At 35.5% G+C, this 25,715-nt stretch overlaps 1 protein-coding gene across 2 annotated transcripts in view; it reads left to right on the top strand.

Annotated features, from left to right (window-relative positions):
- Positions 1 to 1,060: 1,060 nt before the first annotated feature.
- The window catches only part of 5PtaseI (inositol polyphosphate-5-phosphatase A), a 38,638-nt gene continuing 13,983 nt past the window's right edge, over positions 1,061 to 25,715 (top strand). For both annotated transcript variants that reach the window (XM_076130379.1, XM_076130377.1), the window contains exons 1-9: positions 1,061 to 1,364; positions 17,087 to 17,317; positions 20,419 to 20,586; positions 23,368 to 23,493; positions 23,872 to 24,000; positions 24,413 to 24,571; positions 24,943 to 25,067; positions 25,329 to 25,436; positions 25,613 to 25,709. In XM_076130379.1, coding sequence (XP_075986494.1) covers positions 1,284 to 1,364; positions 17,087 to 17,317; positions 20,419 to 20,586; positions 23,368 to 23,493; positions 23,872 to 24,000; positions 24,413 to 24,571; positions 24,943 to 25,067; positions 25,329 to 25,436; positions 25,613 to 25,709 — 1,224 coding nt within the window. In that variant the 5' untranslated portion in view covers positions 1,061 to 1,283. The remainder of the gene's footprint in view (positions 1,365 to 17,086; positions 17,318 to 20,418; positions 20,587 to 23,367; positions 23,494 to 23,871; positions 24,001 to 24,412; positions 24,572 to 24,942; positions 25,068 to 25,328; positions 25,437 to 25,612; positions 25,710 to 25,715) is intronic.

Below are 25,715 nucleotides of genomic sequence, written 5' to 3'. Positions count from 1 at the left end.
CGCCGCTGGATTGTAGATCGCATGTGCGCAACGAAGGAACGCCCCGAAAACAGACAGAGATGAATTTTGTCTCGCTTATGTTCAAGGATTAATTATTTTGAAGATTTATTGTTAAATACTGTAGTTAAATATCAACTCTACTTACGCAAAATAAATTAGGCAAAACAAAAAACTAACAAAACAAACGCCTGTCGTTCTTTTTATAAGACGCTGGCTAACATTTTTTAAATACGATTTAAAATGAAGGACATGTTTGTGTGCCAGTACTTAATATATTTTGTGCAATAAGTATATCCAAATTACACCAAAGAGGTTCTGCTATCGTTATTAAAGCGGACTTAGAATACCGAAAAATTGCTTTCGTATCTACGCTTATACCCGAAAGTATGTGCTGTATGTAGCATACTGAGCCAGAAATAGTATTTTCGTTAGAAATTTACAGCAACAGCTATAAAGTATTTAATGATCCAAACAGCCACATAGAAACACAACATCGTTTATGATTCTTTCGTCGTAATAATGTGTAAAAAACGTACGGACGTGTTTATGTTTTACTACTACAAAGTCGTGCTACACGTGGCAGTAAATAAAAACAATATTTACAAAATTAAATTTTCATCGTCATTGCCTACGTATTAATTGACCTCTCCGTTTAAATACCGCCTTCCCATATTTATTTACGCAAATACGGCCCTGAAAGTGGGCGTGACGTAAACCCAGAGTCGACGTCATTGGAGCAACAACCGGCTGAATTGAAATGTTCACCAAGTCATGAATTAACGTTCCGTTCTACGGATGATTATTTATAACAATTTGCTTGTCAGTATAAGATTATGTCATGTGCGTGTATTTTATCCTTCTACCTGTTGTGATTTAACATTACTGAACCATATAATATTACGTTTAAGATTTTTTAAATATTTTTCATTGAAAATTAATGACGAAATTTATTTAAATGCCTGAAATGCTTTTCAAAAGTAGTAGACATCTGAAATTGTCCCGGTTATACGCTGTTTATACGTGCAAATGTGGGTGTACAAATGTCATTCATTCACCCAAATGTCAGAAAGGGCTGGGGCGACTCGGGTGATTTTACTACATTTTATAAAATCGCCCGTTTTCTGCGGGGAAACGTAATAATCAGACGCTATAATGTAATGATCAGTATTCGTATTTAGGGCGTGTTTTCGCCTAGTTATAGAAAAGGCGGTAAAACAACTTTGTGTTGATAATAACCTCGCGCGTTTTAGCGAATTGTTTTCACCTAAAAACTCATCAGTAACATGTTGAAGTTCAAAAAAATGGGTTCAGATAAAGTGCCGTTGCTGCTCGTGACCGCCAACGTTGGATCTATTTTCGAAGACGTAAGTATTTTGCTGAAAAAAGTTATTTGCAATCAAAGAGTTTTCAAGCGCCTATAAGTGACAACGCTGTAATTATGTTGTTAATTCAATTAAAATGTTGCGCGCGATGCTATGGCAAGATAACTGTTCTAATAATAAACTAATTTTATATTCGCACATGACGACGCTTGATAATTTTTGCTTGCAAAGAGTTTGTTATGAATAAAACTTTTTGAGGTACCCACTAAAGTAACAAATTCTTTTTACTATTATTCTGTACACTGTTCGACTTGTTTGAACATATAACTGGTTTAATATTGGACTTTATAATGATTGTAGCTATTAGTATTATCTACTTAATATTGTATCTAAGTGAAATAATTTAAAAGATTATGACTTCTTTAAATCTTTCACCGGGACTTAATTTTTGTGGTGACAGTACCCACTTTTAAATTTATTAAGGTTATTAATACTGTCATTAATTACTGTAACTTTCAACTTGCCGATATAGTAGTGCTTGTTCTTTATGTCTTGAAACGATAATACATTGTATACTTAAAGTAGTTTCTTCAACTCAATATAGAACTTTTGACTATTCTAAAAACAATTGTATGAATACTGTCAAAGTAAGCAACTAAACCAAATTCTTACTCGAGAAGTAAACAAAAAAGTCTAATAATTGCCTTTTAATAGCATTGAATCAGGTCACAATTATGGTTGTACCATATTAGAAGCAAACATATAATTGACGTTCACACTTTTTAGCTAACCTTACCTCAGTTGATAAGTAAAGTAGCATTATCGTCAATAAAACTTAATGTCAATGCAAACTTGAAAGCCTCATAATTACATGTTATGACGCTTACACCGTATACGTCATGATCATTATAATTTATAATCAGATATACGGTTTAAAAATGCTTGATAACATACAAATTGATTGACAATAATTAATTTATGGTATTTTATAACCATTGTTACTTATTTACATTGTTATGTATTATTTAATCATTTCTATGTTATTGTTATAACATAGATTGTTTACACCTATGAGGAATTTCATAGCAATGCATTATTGTTTAATGTTTCCTGAAAATCATGGAGTGACAGATAATTTTGTACTGAAATAAATGCTTGTAAAACTTTTGGTGGACATAATATTAATCTTCAGAGTCTATTGTTCCGTAGTTGTTTATTCAATGAATAATTAGTATTTAACAAAAAATGTACGGAAAAGTTTATGCTTTAAAAAATAATTCATGATGATTATAAATTAAACAAAGTCACTTTCTCATTGTTAAGATTTATAGGAGTAGATAGGGGTTTGCAATGGGTCACATTCACAATACTACTTTACAAAAACTTCTTTAATGTGTAGTTTTCATATGGATCCATATGAATGCATAGCGACATAGATACTACTAAATGTCCCAGGGACGACAGATCGTAGTATGAAAAAAAAAAAACATTATGTGTAGTTTATATTCATAGTATTTTTATATTTTGGGTAATACCATAAAATAACCCTATTCAATACAATGTTACATTATTTTTCTATAGTAGCTAGTCAGTGGTCCCAGCTTGGAAAAACTTATGAGTATTCATTATAAAGCATATTTATTTTTAATTTGTAAAGAACTGTTCTGATATTATTGTGCCTGAAATATATTCGTTTTAAAAGAAACCAAAAGCTCATCTATAAATTGTGTAAAATAATTCCTATCAGTATTTTTTATTTTCATACATGCTTTTAACAAAATTGACTAAGGTACATACTTAAATATTTACTCAAACAAAATGAGAATTGCGGTGTTCCCCGGGGCAATTTGTAAAATACATTTAATATAACAATACAAGCTAGATTGTGAAGGAATAGCTATCACAATAGGTAAATAAAACCCCATTCTTGTTAGTATTCTTCAACGAACAACCAATTATTTGCCAAAATACTTAGATCTTTATCTCAAAGAGGTTTATGCCTTTGGCAGAATTTTAATTCCTCAGTTTACGGTAGAAGAATTTCAATTACGATATAGTTTAGTATAAAAAGAATATATTTTATTTGTTATTTTGTTAGTACATATTATACATGTTTCATTATAGAGAGTGAAAAAGGTTTCGCAGGTTTTAGTATTTAATCTTACATCCCACTAATGTTATAAATGCGAAAGTTTGAATAGATGTATGTTATCAACGACATCTAAAATATTAAACTAATTTTGGTAAAATGGAGACAGGTAGTAAGTTACCTGGATTAACACATAGGATACTTTATATCCCGGGGAAGGTTTTCACGCGGACGGAGTCGCAAGTAAAAACTATACCAGTTTCTTATTAGAAATTTATTCTCATGAGATGAAAATTTTCACGTATAAAGAATTCGCATGCTTCACATGAATATCCCAAAGCCTTCTGAAATATGAATTCAGGAATTCGTATCACCATCATACTTATAAAACGTTCTACATAGATGAATAAAATATCACGAAGAGCTTTGTCTTCGCTTTCACGTAAAATACATTTTTCTAGCAGAAAGCATCTCTTGAAGCTATAGTAAATTGTAGTAATTATGCTCTGCTCCCGAGAGCCTTGCCGTCACTCCGATGCCGTCGTTATATTAGCTAGTTCATTTGCCCATTTTTTCTGTTCAGGAAATATAATAGTTCTCATGATACAAAATGTTTTACGAGTGGGTATCCGTCGGCAATGACCCTGGGGCAAGATTTTCCGTGAGTTTTCCATTTCTGACTATTCTAGATTAATATTCCGTAGGTATTGATGACGATTATCATCATTCAAAACATTCCTCTACCCTTGCTTTCATACTTATTCCCGTTTTAGCTCTGTTTTGGTCCACTATTGTCCAGGTTTTACCTATAAACTCTGCTACACCATAAGTCCATCTCCTAACAGGTATTTCCGATGCTTCAGGTTCCCACTCCTAGTGATCAATCGCCTTTTATTAATAAGGCAGAGATAGTAATAAATACATACGGTATTGCGTTCAGTAGTTTCAGAGATTACCCTCAAAAACAAACGAATAAAGTTTATCTCTTCATAATATTAGTGTTATATCACAATATTATGTGTTTTGTTTGGTACAATCAGCGCCAGACCGGTCGTCCGGTGATAAGTTGATATCAACGCCACCAGATTTGTACTCAAAATATTGACGCAAGGACGCCGAACGATGTTATTAGGGTTGGGCTAGTTCTAAAAGAAGTAATTTATAGTTTGTCTACAAATAAATATTATATCCCCGCTGACCAGTGCGGTTCCGTTTAGATAAAAAGTTTCATCCATCATTACAGATACAGATTTCGGATACATAATGTTTCTTTCTTTCCAAAATATAACTAAAGGGCTGATAATTACAGGAAATATAAAAAAGATAAGACCTGTATTTGACAACAATTAAAAAACTTACTAGACATTAATTTTGGTCCTAGTGAATTTACCGAACATTGACTGTAAACGGCGTGTACTGACTTGAAGCATTTCTTTTTCTGATACTGACAGCTTTACTTAAGTTTTTTCAAAAGCGTGTAATTACAGGTGCCGGAGAAAAGATTTTCACATAAAATAACTGTCCTCTAACGGTATTCGGTAAAAGACGGTATTGATTTTGTGAAGTTCCTATTTCTACACCAACTATATGCCCGTACTAGAATCTATTCGAAACGATTGTCTACACGCTTCGGAGAGCACGTAAAAAGACCCCGGAAAGACGCCCGTCGTTAAAAGAACCCAAAGGCTTTTACACAACTGGAAATACGAGAAAAGAATATAAATAAATCGATGCTTTAAAGTAAAACTAATCATTCGAAAGAGAATAATCAACGGTATTCAAATTGCTCGTTAATTTGCTTGCCTTTTCGGCACCGAAGTGGCAATTGACTTCCTAATTCTAAAACCCGTAGCTTAAATGAAATGTGGAGGGTTTTCACACTCTCGCCGTTTTGAATAGCTTAATAAATTGGGGACTTGATTTAAATCGTGCGGATCAGATGCCTGCGATGGTTAATATGTGGCTACTATCCCAAATGCAAATTTATTATGTACATATGTAGTACGCCCATATTTTGAGCTAAACAATGGTTTTAACGGACTCTTAAGATTTATACGTTCATATGTCCCGTTGTTGTACATACAATTTTCACAACAAATATGCGCATTGCGCAACATTGACAATAATTTTCAAATATTTCGATTTCCACATACACCATTTCTTGGTTTTCATACCTTAATCCATTTTTCTTGACTATAATCCACAAAATTGATCCAAAACCAACACAATTACGAAATACGCCTTAAACATACAGCTACCGTAAAAGCGTCTACAAATAGAAGGCTTTTATAAATATTCTGTGTCAATAGCAGATCAATTCATCCATGATGGGGAGGTGTGGACGGCGATTACATTAAATCATCGGTGGAGAGGGTAGCGACCCATATAGCGTGAACAATCACTACACGGTATAGGGGATGTTATGGATGTGGGATTTCGAATACGGATATGGATATATATCGCTGAACCAATCTAATATGGGATAGTTATTTCTTACCTTAATTGACAACAAACGGAACCGATTTTTGACGTGTCCTGCTTAGCACGGAGAAGCTCAACTCCAAGCGGTCACCCATTTCTGGAATGTGGTAAAATAGGTCCATAACTACTTGGTTTAAATTTTCATTACTTTTAAATAATTAGTATCGGTTATCTCGTCTCGTGAAATGTTGACAGTTCTTTTCATACATCTGCAATGATTTCATCGATGGGATAGATTATTTGGCACTTATACTTTGCCATGAAACTTACCCTTAAATGTTGTTCTCACAAACAGAATAATTTTCGCGAAAATAAGATAATTTATAACCTAAATAGAAAACGTATTGTGCCGGAAAATCCATACGGACGAAGTCATAGAATAATATTTTTACCAGTTGGTTACAGATAGGGAAAAAGAAATATTTTTTGTGTACCCGATAGATATTAGATTTTTTGTTAGAATATTACATTAAAAGGACAGTTATTGAAGATAGGATATCCAATAGTTTCCTTTATTCAAAGCCCTGACGTCCTTCGGTTTTTATTAATACACCTGAAAGCTTTTCTCCCGTTTTCTCCCGTTCACTGAGTTTTGCTTGCCTTAATGAGATTTTCTATTTTCGGCCCCTCATTATTGTCCTATCTTCGTCCATTCAATGTTGATAGAGCCATTTTGTTCGACTTAATTGCTATTATTCGTCTCTAGAGCATCTCTTTAATAACTTGAAGCTCATTTCCCTTCAAAGTTGACCTATTTAGTGAGGAATAAATAAACTTTTGCCTTAATGGAGCATATTACCCGTCTAATTTTACACCGAGATTGCCGATCAGCGTAATATTAATTAATAGTTCATGCTGCGGGAAAGTTTTAAAAGTTATTATGTTACCGAACTCTGGTTTGATAGGATTTCCGTATAGAACGCCCGATAACCGTTTACCTATCTCGGATATTTAACCTAGTTTCACGTGATTGTTAGCGAAATGGAAAGGGGTGGTAGTGGGCTGACGCTCCTTAAATAATTTTACACACTCGTGTTCAATATTTATTGAAATTTAACTTCTTATATGCCTGTGAAATGGTGTATGCCTAGGACAAGTTTGTATTAAATGATTCCTTATATTTTAATTATATACCATTATTCTACATTTCTAACATTATAAGTATTAAATCATATCTTATTCAAAGCCTGTCCTTCCTAACACCTCTAGACCCAAAAACATTTCGGAACTAAAATCTTCTCACCTTTTCCCATACCCAAACTCAGTAGAACATAATAAAAATATACAGAACGAGGCGATAAACGTTTCAGCGGCACCTGAAAAAGCGCGCACTTTATATCAAGCTCTCAAACGGTAAAAGGGCAATTTGAACTTTAGACGAGCGAAAGACAAGGCAATAAAACAGTCTTATTACCCACTTCGCTTTGCATTCGTAATTTTAAGATTGTTGAAAGAAGTCCCTTTCGATAGGGATGACGACTATTTTTTATATTTTTGTAAGCTTATTGGTAGATTCTTGTTTTTGTGTGTCTGGTGCATAATTACAGCGATACTTTGAGTTAAAAACTCTCATGACGTAACGTTATAGTAGAAATTGTACTACACGGGACGTCCCCCACTTCATAACGTTAATGATTTTTAACTAAGCCACCTAATATTGCTCTTTAATTTAAAAAAAATCGTGTTAGTATGATATTTTTTACAATCTAGCAGACGAAAATATTTAAAAAAGTCTTCATCTCTCCCTATTCCCTTTATCGTGATATCAATTTATTTGACGTTTTATTTCTCTCCCTACGATATGCTACAGCTTGTCTGGGACTTGGGACCCTCGTAAACTTTGTAATGTAGGTCTCTATTTGGCTAACAAATATAATATTTAACATACTACATGCCTCTGGGTTTATTAGGTAAATATATGCATAAGAATACCGTCGTACTATGAGTTGAGTTAGTTCGTACTAGTGGGCAGTTATGGAAGATTATACTTGCCCCAATTTCATAAATACGGTGATTACCACAGCTGCTTAACTGTCAAATTGATCTTTTTTTGTTCCACAACATAGAGCTTTATTACCATATTAATAGTTATTATAAATATTCATGTGTTAGGGAACATAGACCGAAAGAATGAAAGCCCTTCAAATACAATTGCCACTACATATTCAGAAAATCATTTCGACTAACATTCAATCGACAAGCTGGCCACCCATACACAACATACCCATGTTTTGATAAGATAAAAACCTATTTAAAATCGGCCGCTACTTCTACTATATCTAAAAATAAATCCGCGTTGCTCGGGATATCATATTGAATGTTATTTCTATGAAAATATGTTTATTTTTATATGAAAACGACGGTCGAGTGTAAGGTCGAAGCGATCTTCCGTAAAATTAATTGCGGCGATATTTTCGAGGTTTTATAGAACAATGTTAGATAGGGAATTTAATCAAAATTGTTTTATGGCCTTTATCGCTGTAATGCCTACTGAAGCCCTTGTATTAGCTAATTTATTGTCTGCTGTTTTGTATTAAACCTTGTTAATAAATGCTGTGTTGGCACGGCCTAATTAAACTGGGTCTCTTTTAAAACAATCTGTAATTAAAAGATTGTATACTAATGCGAGCTTACGCTACGTTTTTCGTGAGCCAGAAAAAGGCTACAGATTTGCATAAAGAAAGCGTTAATACCGTGAAATTGTGGATTATTAATTCTTGTGCCGAACCCTCTTTTAAAAACGGATGTTGTTTCGTTTTAAATTTTTCAAATGCAAGGTTATTTGCTGAATTCTCGTTCTCAAATTTATACGAGCCGTTTATATTATTCTTCGACATTAAACCATTGCTGTCTGGTTTGCTATGAGTCTCCACCCATTTCACTGCTGGGCAAATTAAATAGGGTAATGGCCGTGAGTCCTCAACAAAGTGTAGGTTAGGGAATTGTTATAACTATATCATACCCTACTTGCTTGTTTTGTCGATAACATAATACCTTAATCAGCAGGGGAAATCACTTTTTGATGGTTTCATATTCGCGATATAGTCATATCTGGATTAACAATACATATATTGCATACAGGTACTTCACTTTATTCTACATAGAATTTAAACCTTTCTACTTACATATTCGGTTCGGCATTAATCGGCCTAGCCGGGCGGCAAAACCGTTTGTGTGTGGATGAATATGAATGTTCGCTAACAATGCCGCTCGCCACCGCCGTTTCTGAATGTTCAAAACCGAATTGTGACAATCGTACCCGAAAGAACGACGCGATTATGGGCTATCACGTATTTCAGTTGACAACTATTTGAAAGCCACTATGCTGTACATTGTTTTCTTCCTTAATTTCTAGTGATTAATGCGTTACGTCAAAGCAGCAATGTACTGAATAGTAACCCATCTTGACGTACTCTACTAAGATATGTGATAAGCACGCAGCACAAGCCGGACAAGTTGTTTCAAGTCGGTTTTGTTCTTCGATGAATATTGCCTAAACGAATATGTTTATAGCAAGCCTAACACGTAGAGCTGTTCAGTTCATTTGCAATAAATCTTCATGAGGATGAATTTGTACGAAGAAAAAGATGTCCACTGGGACCTTACACCAATATACACGTTCAAGGGTCTTGTAAAAGGAATATAAATGTAATCTTATTTCAATTGAATTCGGTTTTTATTCGTAAAAATTGGATAGGTTAGGTATTGATCGTTATATTGAACGTAGATTGTAAATTGGAATTTGAATGAGGTGGCGAATCGTATTCATTGGGGAAAATTTTGGCATTATAAGTAGTTTTTGTTTTGGAAAAAGTTACAAAATTACATAAATTTTGTCCACGCATTTAGTTGCCTACGTCTGCGGGGACATTACTTAAAATGATGTTACTTTTCCAAAAGGTCGTCTTGAAATATCTTTGCCTATTATATTCCTTTTCGATGAATACTGGAAAAGATTTTTCTATTTTCGTAACATATGTTATTCCGAACCATTTCTTCGGAAATATAATCCCTAGGCAATGTTGTTACCCGACTTATTTTGTGACGACACGTATAATTCTGCGTCGATAGGCTTCCTATCTAAATAGTCCATTGAAAAGTTACATTTAGGGTTGCGTGGTTGGGTCAGTAGAAGCTTAAGTTAAAGTTTGTGGGGTCGCCACCCTTGTCCCCCGGCAGCCATATGGGGTTGGGGCCCACAAGTCTTAACTTAAGTGTCTACTAACCCCCCTAGACATCTAATGTAAGAGGTGACTAACTGACATAGTGATATATCAAGCCCAAAACACTGGACGGATCAGGCCGAAATTTGGCATGTACCTGAATGATGTTTTGACGTAGGCACCCGCTAAGAAAGGATTTTGATCAATTCTACCCTTAGGGGTATAAAATTGGGGATAAAAGTTTGTATAAAAATTCTGTCTTAAGCCACACGCACGAAATCGCAGGCAAAAACTGGTTAAAAAGATAAAATTAGGTCCTCTGGAAAATGCAAGATAATATTCTCACAGTTAGTTTTCTTACACACAGTACCTGCACTTATAATAGAACTCATATAAAAAGGTCAGTCAAGAGCGACTACTACGCTGCACAGAACAATTACTACGTAAACACGCTATTAGCATTATCATACAAAATTACGTATGTCGTTAATAGTCGTTATTATAGATTGTCCTCCAATCGCTCTATATAACCACACGTGAAGGTAGACCTTAATAAATATTAAACTAATTATTATTACTATATCTTCGAACTTTTTTTCTTTTGGCTTCAGGTATTTTTTTTTTTGGAAAAGCATATTAGATATAGGTTTTAATTTAGTTCCTTATCGAAATGATCCGGGCAGATGGTAATGGCAAAGGAGAGTACAATGAAGTATTTATTCGAATTTCTAATATTTTTAAGGAATAATGCGTCTCCGTATTTCCGGACACGCGTAGAAAACTTATGAAAAGAACGGTCGCTAAACAATGTTAGTAAAACGCTGATTTTAAGATTTTCCATACTAATAAATGAAGTTTAAAAATTTTCATAACGCTTCAGTTACAAAAGGAGAACATTAAAAAGGGTTTTATTTAAAGAAAACAGGTGGCGTCGTCGTTAAGTCGCTCCGAGAAAAAGCGGATGTTATTCCTAATTGCGTTAGAGTAGTTACTGACCCTAATTTTATTGGGTTCCCAACTTGGGATTGGAAATAAGACTAGGAGAAATAAATCCGATCCTAATTTAGTTTCTTGCTGCTATATTTAGTCTAGTCTAGTTCTAGCTAATGTTTGTTTGATTTTGTCGTTTTATTTTTCGACCTCAAAATTCTCCATCTTTTTTATGATTACCCATCCTAGATTCTATCAAAATTGATACTGCGGTTTTTGTATCAATGTTTACTAACATTACCAACAATCGTGTTATCCGCAATCTATTCCTCCAACATGTGGATCTAGAAAATGGAATTGGTCCCAATGTTGGGGGCGAGCGTTGGGACCAACATGTGGACCCTGCCTTATTAAAAATGGGTTCACATAGATACTGCATTTTCAAGTCACAGCCTCTCAACCATTGTATTACTATCGCATCGCTCCCATCATTAAAATATAGAAGAACAGACTACATTTTCGTTAAAAAATCTTTGATAACACAATGAATTTGTCACTGTCACCATTCCTATTAATATAGTTTAATACGATGATGTATGTGATGCGAGTATTAACAGCCGCGCCTATTAGCGCATGACATCAATGCATGTCATGACCTAAGCGATTTTACGACCGGCTTAATGACGCTTTGTAACTGTCCACAACTATTGTGATGTGAAGAAAAGAGCGGTTTAGTTGCAAATAGTAATATGTAATATTTATATTTATTATTTACCTATAGAAACGTTTATGATTGGTCCATGATCATTTAGATCTTGGTGTCTAATATGATGGGTTTGGGACTGCAGATTCCAAGGTCCAAGTTTAGTAAAAAATATAGTTTTATTTTGTGGGACCATATCATTGCGATTGCCGATCTTAGGCCGGACAGTTTTATCCAGTTCATCCAAATTCCATAGGAATATTAACAGTAGTAATCCCAAGTTTAATAACATACCCGATATGTCAAAGGCTTGCCTCCTAATACATGAAACTAAAATGAAAAATGGCAGACAAAAGTTAGGTGTTTTTAATAACTGTGTACCTAGTCCGTCAGAATTTGATTTAGAATTTGAATATTCATATTGTAGCTTAAATCATATTATTGCAACCTACTAACCTGATTACCGTGCCGGGTCTCCTCGCAGTATAATAGGGATTAGGTCATAGTCCACACGCGTGCTTTGGGTTTGAATGGGTCTTGAAGTGAATCATTAGACCACTGGAATATTTATTTATGTTTTAATAGAAAGACTGACTAATACACACTCTTTTATTCGCAAGAAAATTGGAGCGAACGTGCATGGATAAGACAACAGCTCCCTAAAAAATGATCTTGCGTCAAAGAACCTTTTACAAACATTGCCTTGCCCTAATTCCACGCTAGGGGAAATTGTCCCGTCATGTTTTTTTTTTTCATTTATCTTTATCAAGCGTCGACACTGCCTTATATTTACCTACAATCCAATCTTAAAACAATCTCCTCAAAATTCCTCTTCTAACTCGAGCAAGCCTTTCATTTCCTTCGTAAAAACAAACTGGCTTGAACGAAATTTTCCGAATAATTCTAGAGGTACTTTCGCCGCTTGGAATATTTGAATGTAACATACCTTAAGCCCCCAAGCCTCACGTGTTAGATCCTTGTCTACACAACTTTAATATTTATTACCCTTTTGTGTGACTGGGCTGACGCTTCTTCAACGATGCCCTTGAGGACAGGGTGGCGGCTTAAAGCAGGCTTTTTGTACAGTCGTCACCTTTACATTTGAAAACATTACAAATTGACACTAGAAAGAAAGCTTTCTTGAAACATTTTTGAGAGGCCTTAATATTACTGTTAACCATCTTTCACACAGATCAAGGAAAAGAGTTAATTACTTTTTTAACACGTAATCTTGCTGAGCGCGGTATATAACACAAAACTTCTTGATCGTCCTTTTGAAACAAAGTTAAAGGAAATCTAGAATTTCCTAATACATTAATTATTTCAACTGTTAATCAACATGAATTAAGAATTCCAACCCTGTCTGACCCAAGTCATTGCCGCAGAGCTACAATATTCAAAAGTACATACATATGAAGATTGGAATTCTGTCATCCAAAAAACCTAGATGAAATTGGCACATAGCAGAAATGATTGGAATTGGCATATAGCAGGCGACGGCGATGATTGGCGTTAATGGAACTCGGATTAAGCGCTTCAGTGATTGATTGATAGAAGCGGGAACAATTTCGACGACATTTTTTCAAATTTGGTAACCTTCTGCGACTTTTGGTGCCAGCCGTACGTGCTTTATACATCTCTGAATTATGTATTAAGGCTAGACGAATAGACTATCGTTTAAAACCTGTTTTGTATGCGTGTAACATTAAAAATAATTGCTTGTCCCCAAACAATATTGCTTAAGGTGTAGTATACATTATTACTGTTACTGCCTCTAACAAAAGCGAAAAGGTAGCCCCTATTTTGCCTTCGAAATAAGGGTTTCTTCCGAAATCAATTACGTGCAAACAATGAACGTAAAGGAACTGTTATAATTAAGGCTGTTTCGGTATTCAGGGCCGAGCCTTTGAATGAGAATTGGCGAATTTGTAAGTTAGGTATCGATTTTGGCCTGGGTGTATTTATCTTTCTGTTGAAAATGTCGTGGGTTACATAAAGTGGGGCCTGTGCTGAAATGATGACCGCCACGCTATACCATCATTATCGTGATAGGTCTCCCATCTATCATAAGGTATAGCTTAGTACCAACACGCACTTTATGTCTCAGTACTGGTGTTATCTTCGGATTAAAAATACAATATATGACTATTTCAAATACTTTGTACGAAGTTTACGAAATAAAGGATAATTTGAATTTGGTGATTGCTTTTTATGTAACAATAAGTAAATTTCAAGACCTTTAAGATGTAGGGTCCATTTTTACTATTTAGTATATCTTCGGAGAGCCGTCTTGAAAAGTCTCAGTTTTCTGTATTCCGTTCGCCAACGGACGTAATTACCGGTATTCTTTCTCCGTCGTCCTTAGACTCTCATTATATTCTAGAGAAGTAGTAAAATAAGTAAAATATCCTCATCTTTGTGTTGTTAGAATAAAATGTATTGGAATTAAAACCGGACTTAGAATAATAATAACGCATATTTTGTTTTAGCTGCAATCTTTATTAACATAACAATTAATTTAAGAACACTGCTTGTGGTCACGGAGGTAAAAATAATATGAAATATAATTTAGTCTGCTTTAAAAATTAAAACATGTTTTATATGAGTCAAAGATTTTACCGCTAAATTTTTAATGTACTTTCCCAAACCTCTTATCAATTCTGAGTATTGTTTCTGCAATACTTGCTTTTCTACGTATACTGTTTCACAAAAATAACGTCTTATTTTTGGCCCATATTTGCCAAATAAAGATTGATTGACGCTTACTTGATATGAAACCGTATCCGGAATCCAATATGATTAACCGGCTTCTTGCTGGTATACCAATAAACTAATTACTGACGCCAATACTTATCGTTCGAAGAATCTCAACAGCTTCCTTTCTAAGAGATAAGTTATCAGATCCCTCATTACAATTTGGAGTGGAGTTTGATCTTCGACCCGACCATATACGGCTAGACGGCAATTATCTATAATTGAATAAAAACACCGACCCATGACCTTTTCCTCGCATCACCAGAATACCGGCCTCCATAATGAACTCGTTGAAACTTTGAAATGGATTTTTTCAAACTGATTTTATAGTTTTTCAAGTGGAAAGCTGTTGGGGAAAGTTGGAAAGTTCCTTGAGAATTTCTGCTGCTATAAAACTTTGCCCTGGTTATTTCTTTTCAGATCGATTTGTCGCTATTTAGGTCTCTGAACATTCTTTAGAAATTGTTTGCTTACTTTATTCCAGCATCGGATTACAAACTCTTAATAGATTTAATGGACGCTTTTTAGGGCAGCTTTCAGAAATGTTGATGTTAGAATTCTGGTCGTGCAAAAAGGCTATCTTTCTTAAGAAATTATATCATGCAAATGTAGTTTTATTAATTCAGTTTCGTACAAAAAAAACAAGAACAAATCATCAACAAAATTTTGAATATTCTACATCACATCATTTTCGGAAAAAAATTATCCATTAAAAATAATCTGTAGTTTAAGAGCTATAATGACCCGTCAAACTTATAACACCCTCTATTTTCGCCGGGAGTTAAAATTTAAAATTCCAAATGGGTGAATCCACAGAGCTTTGCGAGTTGACTTTCAAGATTGTTTCAAGTAACAAGCTCTTGGAAGTAGGTTGCGTGTAATTCAATTTCCTCAGCGTTGTTCCCAGTGCCACCCCTCGTCATGTGCTGTCATTATACGCTTTGTTAGGCTTTAGCCTGCCATGTCAATGTATGGAGAAACTATAGTCCTTTGTCTATAATACATGATGTTTAGACGTGACGGCAATGTATGCCTTACGATAGCAATGGTTATATTGTTTGTTTATACAAAGCCAACTTTCGGATCAATATTGTTTAATTTTATACGCGCCGTATTACAGGAGACTAATATTGTTAATGGCTAAACCGGGGTTTATTTCATACACCCTTGCCTACACCTTCGAGAATAACAGGCCTGATATAATGCAGTATGTTTGTATTATTGAACAAAACGTGATCTTAAACTTGGGGAATATTCAGATGCGCTAAAAATAAAATGTTAGGTAAATTTACCAAGGAAAACCCTTTTGTATTATATAAATAACTAGCTTTTACCCGCGACTTCGTCCGCCAAGTGAATTTTCCCATAGGAATGCGTCATTTTCCCGGGGTAAAAAGTAGCCTATGTCCTTTCTAGGGTATCTAAATATCTCCATACCAAATTTCATGCAAATCGGTTCAGTAGTTTAGGCGTGATTGAGTAATAGACAGACAGACAGAGTTACTTTCACATTTATAATATTAGTATGGATTAAAATTTATACTTTGTATTACTTCTATTATGCAGTTTGGCGATTTTTGTGAAAATTAAAATTTTATTGTTGAACTAGAATAAATGATATAAAAAAAGGTATAGTGAAATTAAATTATACCTAAAGAAACTTTCTCCTAACATCACAGTGGACATGATTATGTATCAAAGTTCGGTTTAGTTTGACGGATGAAGGGTTACAACCCAAAGATAGGACATGATATAATAAAGCCCTTAAGCTAGTCCCTCTCACTATCTGACTAGTTTCGGGTAACACACGTTTTTGAAGATACCGAAACCCAAATATGCCTTAGTGTAGTCGGTAGTTTATCTATGCTGATCATGCGGTATTGGGCTCGATTCTGTGGTCAGGCGAGTAACTCGAGTCTTTTCTAATTTATATTACCGTAACCCGTAGTTTGGAAACATGCCCGGTAAATGGCAATAGGCTCACCCCCTATTACAGTACATGGGATTAGCATTGTTAATGGTGAAAAGTTGGGGTATTTCATACATAGATACCTGCACTTTCGGGTGTTATGTATGTATGTATGATCCCAAACAACACAAACGGGAAGTTTCATATCCTGTGTTAAAATTACACTGATACATTGTATCATTATTTTTGTCATATAATCGAGCATGTAGGTTGTAGTGCATTATGTACACCCACGTTTCACCTTTTATATTGTAAGTTCCAAGTAAAGCTATTAATTTCGGAAGAGATGACTAATTTACCTACTATTTGCAAATGTCAGATCAATAAAATTTGAAGATATGGCTTGAGAATTTTGTGGGGGAGACCGTACTTTGATATAGTTATCTTTATGTTCTGCCCGAAACTTCTTCCATGTGGAAAGGTTTCCCGGAGTTCCAAAAACCCGATGTGTTATTTTGGGTTATAAATTACTGGTGTGCAAAATTGTGTCCAAATTAGTTTTGTAGTTTAAGCGTAATTTAGTACCAAACGTCCATCGTCATAATGACGTTATACACTAGAGTGGAAATATTTCAAGAAACAAATAGAAAAGCTATCAACTAAAAGCTAATTCCTGTACTCATTTGCTTTACTCTTTGTTTTTAAGACTATTAATACCACGATTTTCTTCAACAGCCTTCAGTAATGCTGCCAATATGGACATCAGAGTTCCTCCAAGCAGTCGCCCGAATGGACCCGAAGTTCATCGCGCTCCACCTTCAGGAAGTGGGTGGCAAAGCCTACGAGAAGTCGATGCAGTACGTCCAGGACTTCGTGCAGAGACTCTGCGACTGCCCCGAGTTGCGCCTCTTTGATAAAATCAGGATATTCCTTGATGAGGACTTCAGCTCGCCGGAGAAGTTTACCGTAAGTAGACTTGTTCTTTTTTTTTCTCGAACGTCGGTGGTCGATAGATGGTCTTAGGGAAATATTTAAGAACTAGCTGACCCGCGCAACTTCGCTTCCGTCACCTAAGAGAATGGGTCAAAATTTTCCCCGTTTTTGTAACATTTTTCGTTGCTACTCCACTCCTAATGACCGTAGCGTGATATAGCCTATAGCCTTCCTCGATAAATGGGCTATCTAACACTGAAATAATTTTTCAAATCGGACCAGTAGTTCCTGAGATTAGCGCTTTCAAACAAACAAACTCTTCAGCTTTATTATATTAGTATAATAGTATAATAGATTAGCTTTTTACTCTATCTGTGCTGTTGAATTTGTTCCTTATTTAAACTGAAAATCAGCTTTCCTCATATAATAATACTTATAGGTAGTGGCCTTCTTGTTCCTCAGTTTTCCTATTTGCTTTCAGTCAAAATGCGCTACCAAGAAATTATGATTTTTGTTTACTGGATTTTGCCTACAGCTAAGCCCCTTTTTAAGAAATAGGTTTAGTTTTCGCCGGCATGTCATTTTGATATTAACCTAAGTACCAAATATCTAAATTAATGTAGTCGTTTTTCCGTGAATACATGACTGACATAAAGCGTCACTTTCAGGTTTTTTTATATTACTATGGATTATTCAACAGAAACAAATTAATTATTCTTTGTCACTCAGCAAATTAGTAACACAATCCCTTTCTGACGTCAACAGTAAATAATCCTATTACTACTTGGCTCTTACACAATCAAACTCGTGGAGTTGTCAGCGGTAATTTTAACACAAACTCCCAACAACTCAACAGAGTTACAAGAAGTTTACAAAATCGTAAACTTACTCTGTGATCAAATCTTAAGTACGGCTTTCACTCCCGGCTTATATTCGGCTTTTATAAAGTTCGTATTTCGGCTTCTCTCGTTTTAAACAAATATTTAGCAGGCCAATATACAGTCCGCTAGACGGATACAGGATAAAAGGGCGTAATTTGTATTTTTTTTTCATCTTATGCCCTCCTCAGCGAGATATTTAGGCAGTTATCATTCACAGCTAAATTTAAAGCCTGAATAAATTACACACAGTAATCTTTTGGTAAATCACTCCTGGTCACAACTCATATCACTCATAGTGAAAACCGCATAAAAATCCATTTACCAGTTCTTGAGTTTATCACAAGCACACATACAAACGTGGCAAAGGGCTAAGTTTTTTAATATATAGTAACGATAGAGGAGTATAAAGAGTAACGAATGCTACGAATAAACATGTTTTATAATTTTTGAACCTCTCGAGAGGCCACTGTTAATCAAAACGAAAAAAATAACAGTTTTTATAAAATAATTTTAGAAGACTTGTCGTCGAGATTGAAATGATAAAAAAAACTGTCAAGTGACGTCAATCGCTCTAAAAATAACTTTAACACAAACAAAGGGTAACTTACTTGACATAAAATTACTATTATTAAGAACACACTTATGTAAATTGTGTATTTATAATACTTCCATAATAAAATGTATATTTCCTACTAAATGCAAGCCGTTAAGATTTGTGAGATTTACCCCCGGTTTCTGAGAGACAATTAGCGGTAGTTTATCTATTCGATAGCGTTTAAACTCATATCAAAACACGCTATTGAATAGATAACCTACCGCCAAAGTGTACTCAGAAACCGGATTATTCTCACATTTCGCCTATTATGTTTTTAATGCCACATATTTTTTGTAATCGACTCATGGCCTAACCCCTCCCTCATTACGAAAGGAGACACTTGCCCAGCAGTGGGATATTAATAAGTTAAATTTGTTTTTATTTTAAAACATCTCACTGTCTTTGTAATAACGTTTATTGTATCGATAGAATGAATTTTAGGTCTAGGAAATTAGGGAATTTAAAGTCTGTTCAACATTATATTTTATCTATAGACATTCAATCTGATGAATGGAATTGCGGTGGAATAACGTATTGCCATTTTCCTGGAAGTATTTACGAAGTTACGAGTAAAATCAGTAACAAATAAAATGCCTTAAATAAAAATGCTTCTAGTTATAGCTTTTACTAGAGAGGGAATAATTAATATCAAATTAATATTGACGTATTTATTTAAAGACATGGCAACAAAATGATATTTTCGCCGATATGACCTCCCGCTTGTTCTTGATTTATTTTTAGTTTAAATCCATATTGGAGTGAGCGGTATATTATTTTTGGATCGGATTAGAAACGCTTAGCAACAGAAAGACTATAATCCTTTTTTTTGTAATATGCGACTGTTTACCGATTAGTACCGGTTCACTATTACAATATGAATGTATATCTGGTGAAACATTAATGTAGGTGTAGACAATAAGACTCTAGCTCAGTTGAACCAATTTCAGACTACCTACCCTCTGCCCACTATTTCGCCTGCGTGAAAAATTGTCCTGTAAACTGTCTTCTGCACGTGACTACGTCCGTGACATTGGTTGTCCGGGAATTAAAGTATCCTATATATGTTATTTGTGTATTAGAAATAATTAATCACTTGCTCAAACGGTGAAGGAAAACATCGTGAGGAAACCTTGCATGCCTAAAAATTTATTTAATTAATTTATTGAGTGCAAATTCCCCAATCCCCACTAGGCCAACGTGGTGGACTCACGGCCTAACTCCTCCCCCTCGTTTAGGAGGCGACCCTTGCCCTGCAGTGGGGCAGTAATGGGTTAAGAAAAAAATACATGTATGTTAATCCAGATTATAAACTATCTGTACCAAATTGAGGTGCCCATAGCCAGTTGCGCTCACCGATCGGTAAACGATCTGTAAGTTAAGCAACTCTTGGCGCGGTCATTTCATAGATGGGTGACCGCATAGTGGTAATTGAGCTGGGTGTCTCCGTGCTTCGGAGGGCACGTCGGACCCGGCTGTTATCTACTAAAACAACAGTCGTTAAGCCATGTCAAAGACCTCTCGAGCGGCTTCAACAACTTTGACACTAGGTTGACCACTAACCATACGACAAACAAACAAACAATGTACCAAATTTCATCTAAATTCGTCCAGTAGTTTTAATAATATGAATTAATTAATCGATATGTTTATTGTTGTAGGCGCTAGGCAACATGTACTTCGCACACTCGTCGCTGACAGACCTGAAGATGTGGGACTTTGAGCTGAAGGCGTACGTGGAGGTGATCGGCAAGGAGATACACTCCGGCAACATCGAGAAGGTCACCACTAAGGAGAAGGCCAAGTTTCCGCAGCATTTCTTCCCAGAGGTATTCATTTTATCGAGCATTCTTATCTTATCTTAAGGGAGGGGGTGTCAGCTAGTAGCCTGCTGCACTCTGGCCACTTTTGTTTTTTTGACGTATACCAGGGTATACATCCCGTCAATAAAGTGTAGCTTACATTCAATTAAATTGACAAGACCTAAGCCACCCCTTTTTTTCGTCACGGAAACCTTTCGGGGTAACTGTTAAGCGTCGACCCACCGACCTACACCGACCCTAGGCTTACAATAAGTTAGAGCAATAAGTTTGCAGAATTTTATTTACAAAATTAAACTGCGTATTTAATTAGTCCTTATTATTGTGTAATACACTATATTACGCAATATTATTGATCGTCTCCGGGCGACCTAATGCTATACTGGGTAATCCCCTATAATTATAAAATTAGGTATCTTACATTACTACAGGTTTATGTTAATTTTGTCCTTATTATATGCGAAGAATTTTGTTAAAACTTATATAAGACAATGACGGCACACCTTAAGGCCTCGAATAGCTTAGCAAATGTCCAGAAAAAACTCCATAGTAGCCCATCGTAATTATCTATGTTTTCAGCACATACACCTTTTTTTAACCCATTACTGTCCCACTGTAGGGCAAGGGTCTCCTCCTAAACGAGGAGTAGGGGTTAGGCCTTGAGTCCACCGCACTGGCCAAGTGCGAGTTGGGGAGTTCGCATGCCCGCAATAAATGCATTAAACAAATTTTAGGTATGCAAGGTTTCATCACGATGTTTTATCACATACACACGATCATGTGCTGAAAAACATTCATCTTCTATAAAATAAAGTATGCCGATCTTGGTTGGTTATCGGAAAGTTTTGTGCTTGTCGATATTTTCAAACCTAAATAATAAGTGAGTAATAAAACTGTTTTGTGCTATGTCGATCTAAGACTTACATATACTAGAGATACCGTACAAGTGAGTATTGGATTATCTCAAATCCTTTGTCAAGTACGTATAGTCTATTTCGCAGTAGATATTGTATTTTTGTCACATAAAGTAGCAAATGGTTTCATTAGACTTAAATCGCAACGTTAGCGTCCGTATGAATTACCGCAAGCCCATTTCACCATGTTTTACTCGACGTTTCGACGTACTTTCTAATACCTACATTAAAATGAATCGCCAAATGTGTTTTTATGCGCTTAATGACTTATTTTTGTCTTAAAGACACGGGAAAAGTTTCTATTGGATAAGAAAAAAATATTGAATGAAAAAGTAAAATTCGTGAGCGGGGCAACAATAAAGCTTAAGAAGCATTTAGCTTAAAGAATTTGTTTTACTGTCAACCACAGGGTTTTTTCAGAAATGTTGTAACACATAATATTATTATATTTACCACGATACTTCCCGCTAGTAATAAAAATAATATAGTAAATTCTCAACGTAATGCATTCGTGGGAATTAAAAAGATTGTTTTCCTTCATTCCTCAATTGACGCACGTAATTAAAGGTGCATAATTCTGCCTTTTTTAGAAGATTTGCGCTTAAATAGAAGGAAGGAAAATTATGACGTCACACGTGGTTGATGTGGGTGACCACGGTTTGTGGTTGGGTAACAAATATTCTAATTCATTATTTAAACCTTTACGCACGTTATACACTAAGATGTAGGCAGAGGTGTAACACAACCGCGTCTTGCCATTTATAAAATGAAATGTTTATTCCATGTAGTAGGTGAGAGTATATTACGACCGGTTTTTACAAAATCTCGGGTCCGATTCTCGTGCCAAGCTAGGTGCTAAACTGCTGATAGCCTTTTAACCCATGTTTGCCCTACTGCTGAACCAAGCTCTCCTCCCGAACAAAGGAGGGTGTTAGGCCTTCAATTCTTTATTATTTGTTTTAGTATATTCTCAATAGTAGCCCGAAGTTTGGTAACGTGGCCGGTATATGGCAATAAGCTCGCCCCCTATTACACATAATAACTTAATAGCAAAACACTAGTATATTTCATACACCTCTGCCTACAGCTTCGTTTATATATAAGACTAGCTGACCCGCGCAACTTCGCTTGCGTCACATAAGAGAATCATAATTTTCCCCGTTTTTGTAACATTTTCACTGGTACTCTGCTCCTATTGGTCGTAGCGTGATGATATATATATATATATATAGCCTTTAGCCTTCCTCGATAAATGTGCTATCTAACACTGAAATAATTTTTCAAATCGGACGCGAGATTAGCGCGTTCAAACAAACAAACAAACTCTTCAGCTTTATAATATTAGTATAGATTGCAGTAGTCTATTCTTGTGACGGCTACCATTCCCAGTCAGTATTGATTTTGGTCTATAAATTCAGATATAGGTTAACCGATTGTGTTAGGCTTTTAGGCGGGAGGCGTTTCTATTCTTAAAGCTTTCGTGGTTTTAAATAAAGTTGACTACCAACTGTGGTATATTGTATTGTAAGTACTTTGTGTCTTCCCATTAGTGACTTAATCGGAAACAGGCATACAAGCCTATTTTCATAGTTATAGCTGCTTTAGAAAGACGGACTTTGAAAATTGTTTTGATGGTGCATGCCTTTTTTCCGTTGGTGATACTGAAACACTTTTGCCTGTTCCTTAAAGGCGTGATTATTCTTAAATCTATTTATTACATATTATGACTATCTTAATATTAGATTACAGATTACTGTAAACGCATACAAGATTGATTCAAAATACACTTAAAAAGCAACTTACTTTTTGGGGCTAATTACTAAAATAAGAGATAACAACTAAATAGTATTTCATTTTCTATACTTGTATATTTCAGTGCAAGTGGTCTCGCAAAGGTTTCCTGCGCACTCGCTGGTGGATCCGCGGCACTGCGATAGAGTTCGTCAACATACATCTGTTTCACGACGCCTCTAACTTACTCGCTATGGAGACATTCCCTTCGGTAAGCAAAAATAATAGTAGCTCTAAATTATATAGTGAAATTTTGTATATAGAATTTTTATTTATATAGATAATCGAAATATCTCGTATTTAGGCATCCTTGAAGTATTGGTGTAATTTTAACTAGAAAAATGTCCTCTAAATTAATTTTAATGGAGATCATCAACTTAGAAACAAAAGTCTTACATAAATATTTTCTTGTAATATTTTGTCACCGATTACTTATTTAAAGCATCCAAAGTTCCATAAAAATTGTGAAAAGAAATTAATAAAGTAAAAAAAAAAAAACTTTTAACGCTATATAGTTTTCTTCATACATTCATAGTTTTCAAATGCATAAACCAGACATTCGTTTTTAATAGGTATCCTTTATTCTCAGGTATATTGTCGCAGTCGCCGGCGCGCTCTCCGTCACACACTACGTCACCTACACTCGGACGTGAACGCGGCGCCATACTTCATCTTCGGAGACTTCAACTTTAGGACCGACACTGCTGGCGTTGTTAAGGTAACATATCCATACTAATAGTTAAAAAGCACTTCCTTCCTAGATTCAGTGCTATAAAGTGTATGCAATTCGTTGATTAGTTTTATCAGCTTAAAAACAATTAAATACAATTGGACAACTCCCACACGGTCATTCCAAACTAAGCAGAGGTTGTACTATGGTAACTAAATAATTGATAAACATACTTATATACTATTTATCCCGGGTGAGATTCGAACCTACCACGCGGAGCGTCACGGTTATTGCGGCGAGATGGCCACTTTAATCACTGCGCCAAACGTGCAGTTAATTTACACAAGTACTATTTGATTGTAAATAATACATAGATTGAATTTACCGCCAGGTCGAAAGGTTCTTAATTAACAATACGCTTATTTATTACTGAACATGAATATTTACCTGTTTATTTCAGAAAGTAACGGAAGAATTATCAGCATGTCGGCAACAGAATGGCTCCGCGGTGGAGGCCTCCCGGCTTCAGTTCCGTGACGCAGACAACCGCGTGGTGCTCACTGTGGGCAAGAAAGAGTTCGCGCATACTGACCATCAGAACATCTTTAGAGAACCATGGGTATGTACACCATTACTAGGGTTTCTCATCGAGAAATCTCGATCCGGGAATTCCCGGGAAATGGGGCTCGAGAAGTCGCGGTATCCGGGAACAAAAAGCAGTCGAGAATTGAGAAACTCTAACCATTACATAAGTTGATGAATATTGTAAAGTTTTAGTTATCGTAATATTCAAACCTCAAATTTAAAAATTACGACCGAAGCTTTTAGTAATTTTCGGAATCTCTGATTGTCGAGATACTAACATAACTAACTTTATTCCAAAAAGGAATTTACTCAGCTTCTTTGTAAGCTAGTATCGTATAAGTAGGAATAATGCAATGGTAAATCAAATAATAATATTGAACACCGTTGTTGTATGTTTGCTTTCAGTTACAACGTTACGATCGTGAGTTGGAAGCACTACGGCCACACTTGTTCGAGTTCCCGGTCAAGTTTCCCCCCTCCTACCCCTTCGAGGAAGACGTTACTCTGCCCACACACTATATGAAGACAAGGTAAAATATCACAGAATACATATTATGTCAATAGTATACAAATTGTGTATGATTTACTTTCTTGTCACTTTTTTATGGGTTCAGTAGGAAATTCAGTTATTTAAAACTTTTATGTGGCATAACAATGATGCTACGCGAACTGATGTTTTACGTGCACGTGCACGGACACATTTAACTCGTAGTCTTATATATTCAATAATAATAAAAGGGTTTTTATTATCTCGTATGAATAATTCTAAAAAATATGGATTTTCTCTTCAGATGTCCAGCGTGGTGCGACAGAATCTTACTATCTCAGTCAGCTAGACTGCTAGTACAACAACAGGAGCCTGGCAGAACAGCCGACAACAGACATATTCACGCGTCGAGGTTAGTATATTTACCCAAACAAGTCTTATTTTAATAACAATTTTGTCAGATAAATGTCTCGAGAATCAGCCAATAATTAATTAAAGTGTTTCTGGTACATCATTAGACGATTCTACAGAAGCATAAAGTTTACTATTAATAGCGAACGTACTCAATAAACACTTGTTTGTTTGCAGGAAGTCAGTGACAGACTCTACAGATAGTAGCGGCCGCGTGTCGTCTTCAGACAGCAGCCCAGCGCGGTCTGGCTCTCCCGCCACCAAAAACTCACAGGTACGA

Source organism: Anticarsia gemmatalis, chromosome 24 (genome assembly GCF_050436995.1).
Source record: "Anticarsia gemmatalis isolate Benzon Research Colony breed Stoneville strain chromosome 24, ilAntGemm2 primary, whole genome shotgun sequence".
In the NCBI taxonomy this organism is placed as follows: Eukaryota; Metazoa; Arthropoda; class Insecta; order Lepidoptera; family Erebidae; genus Anticarsia; species Anticarsia gemmatalis.
This window is presented reverse-complemented; position numbering and strand designations above follow the sequence as displayed.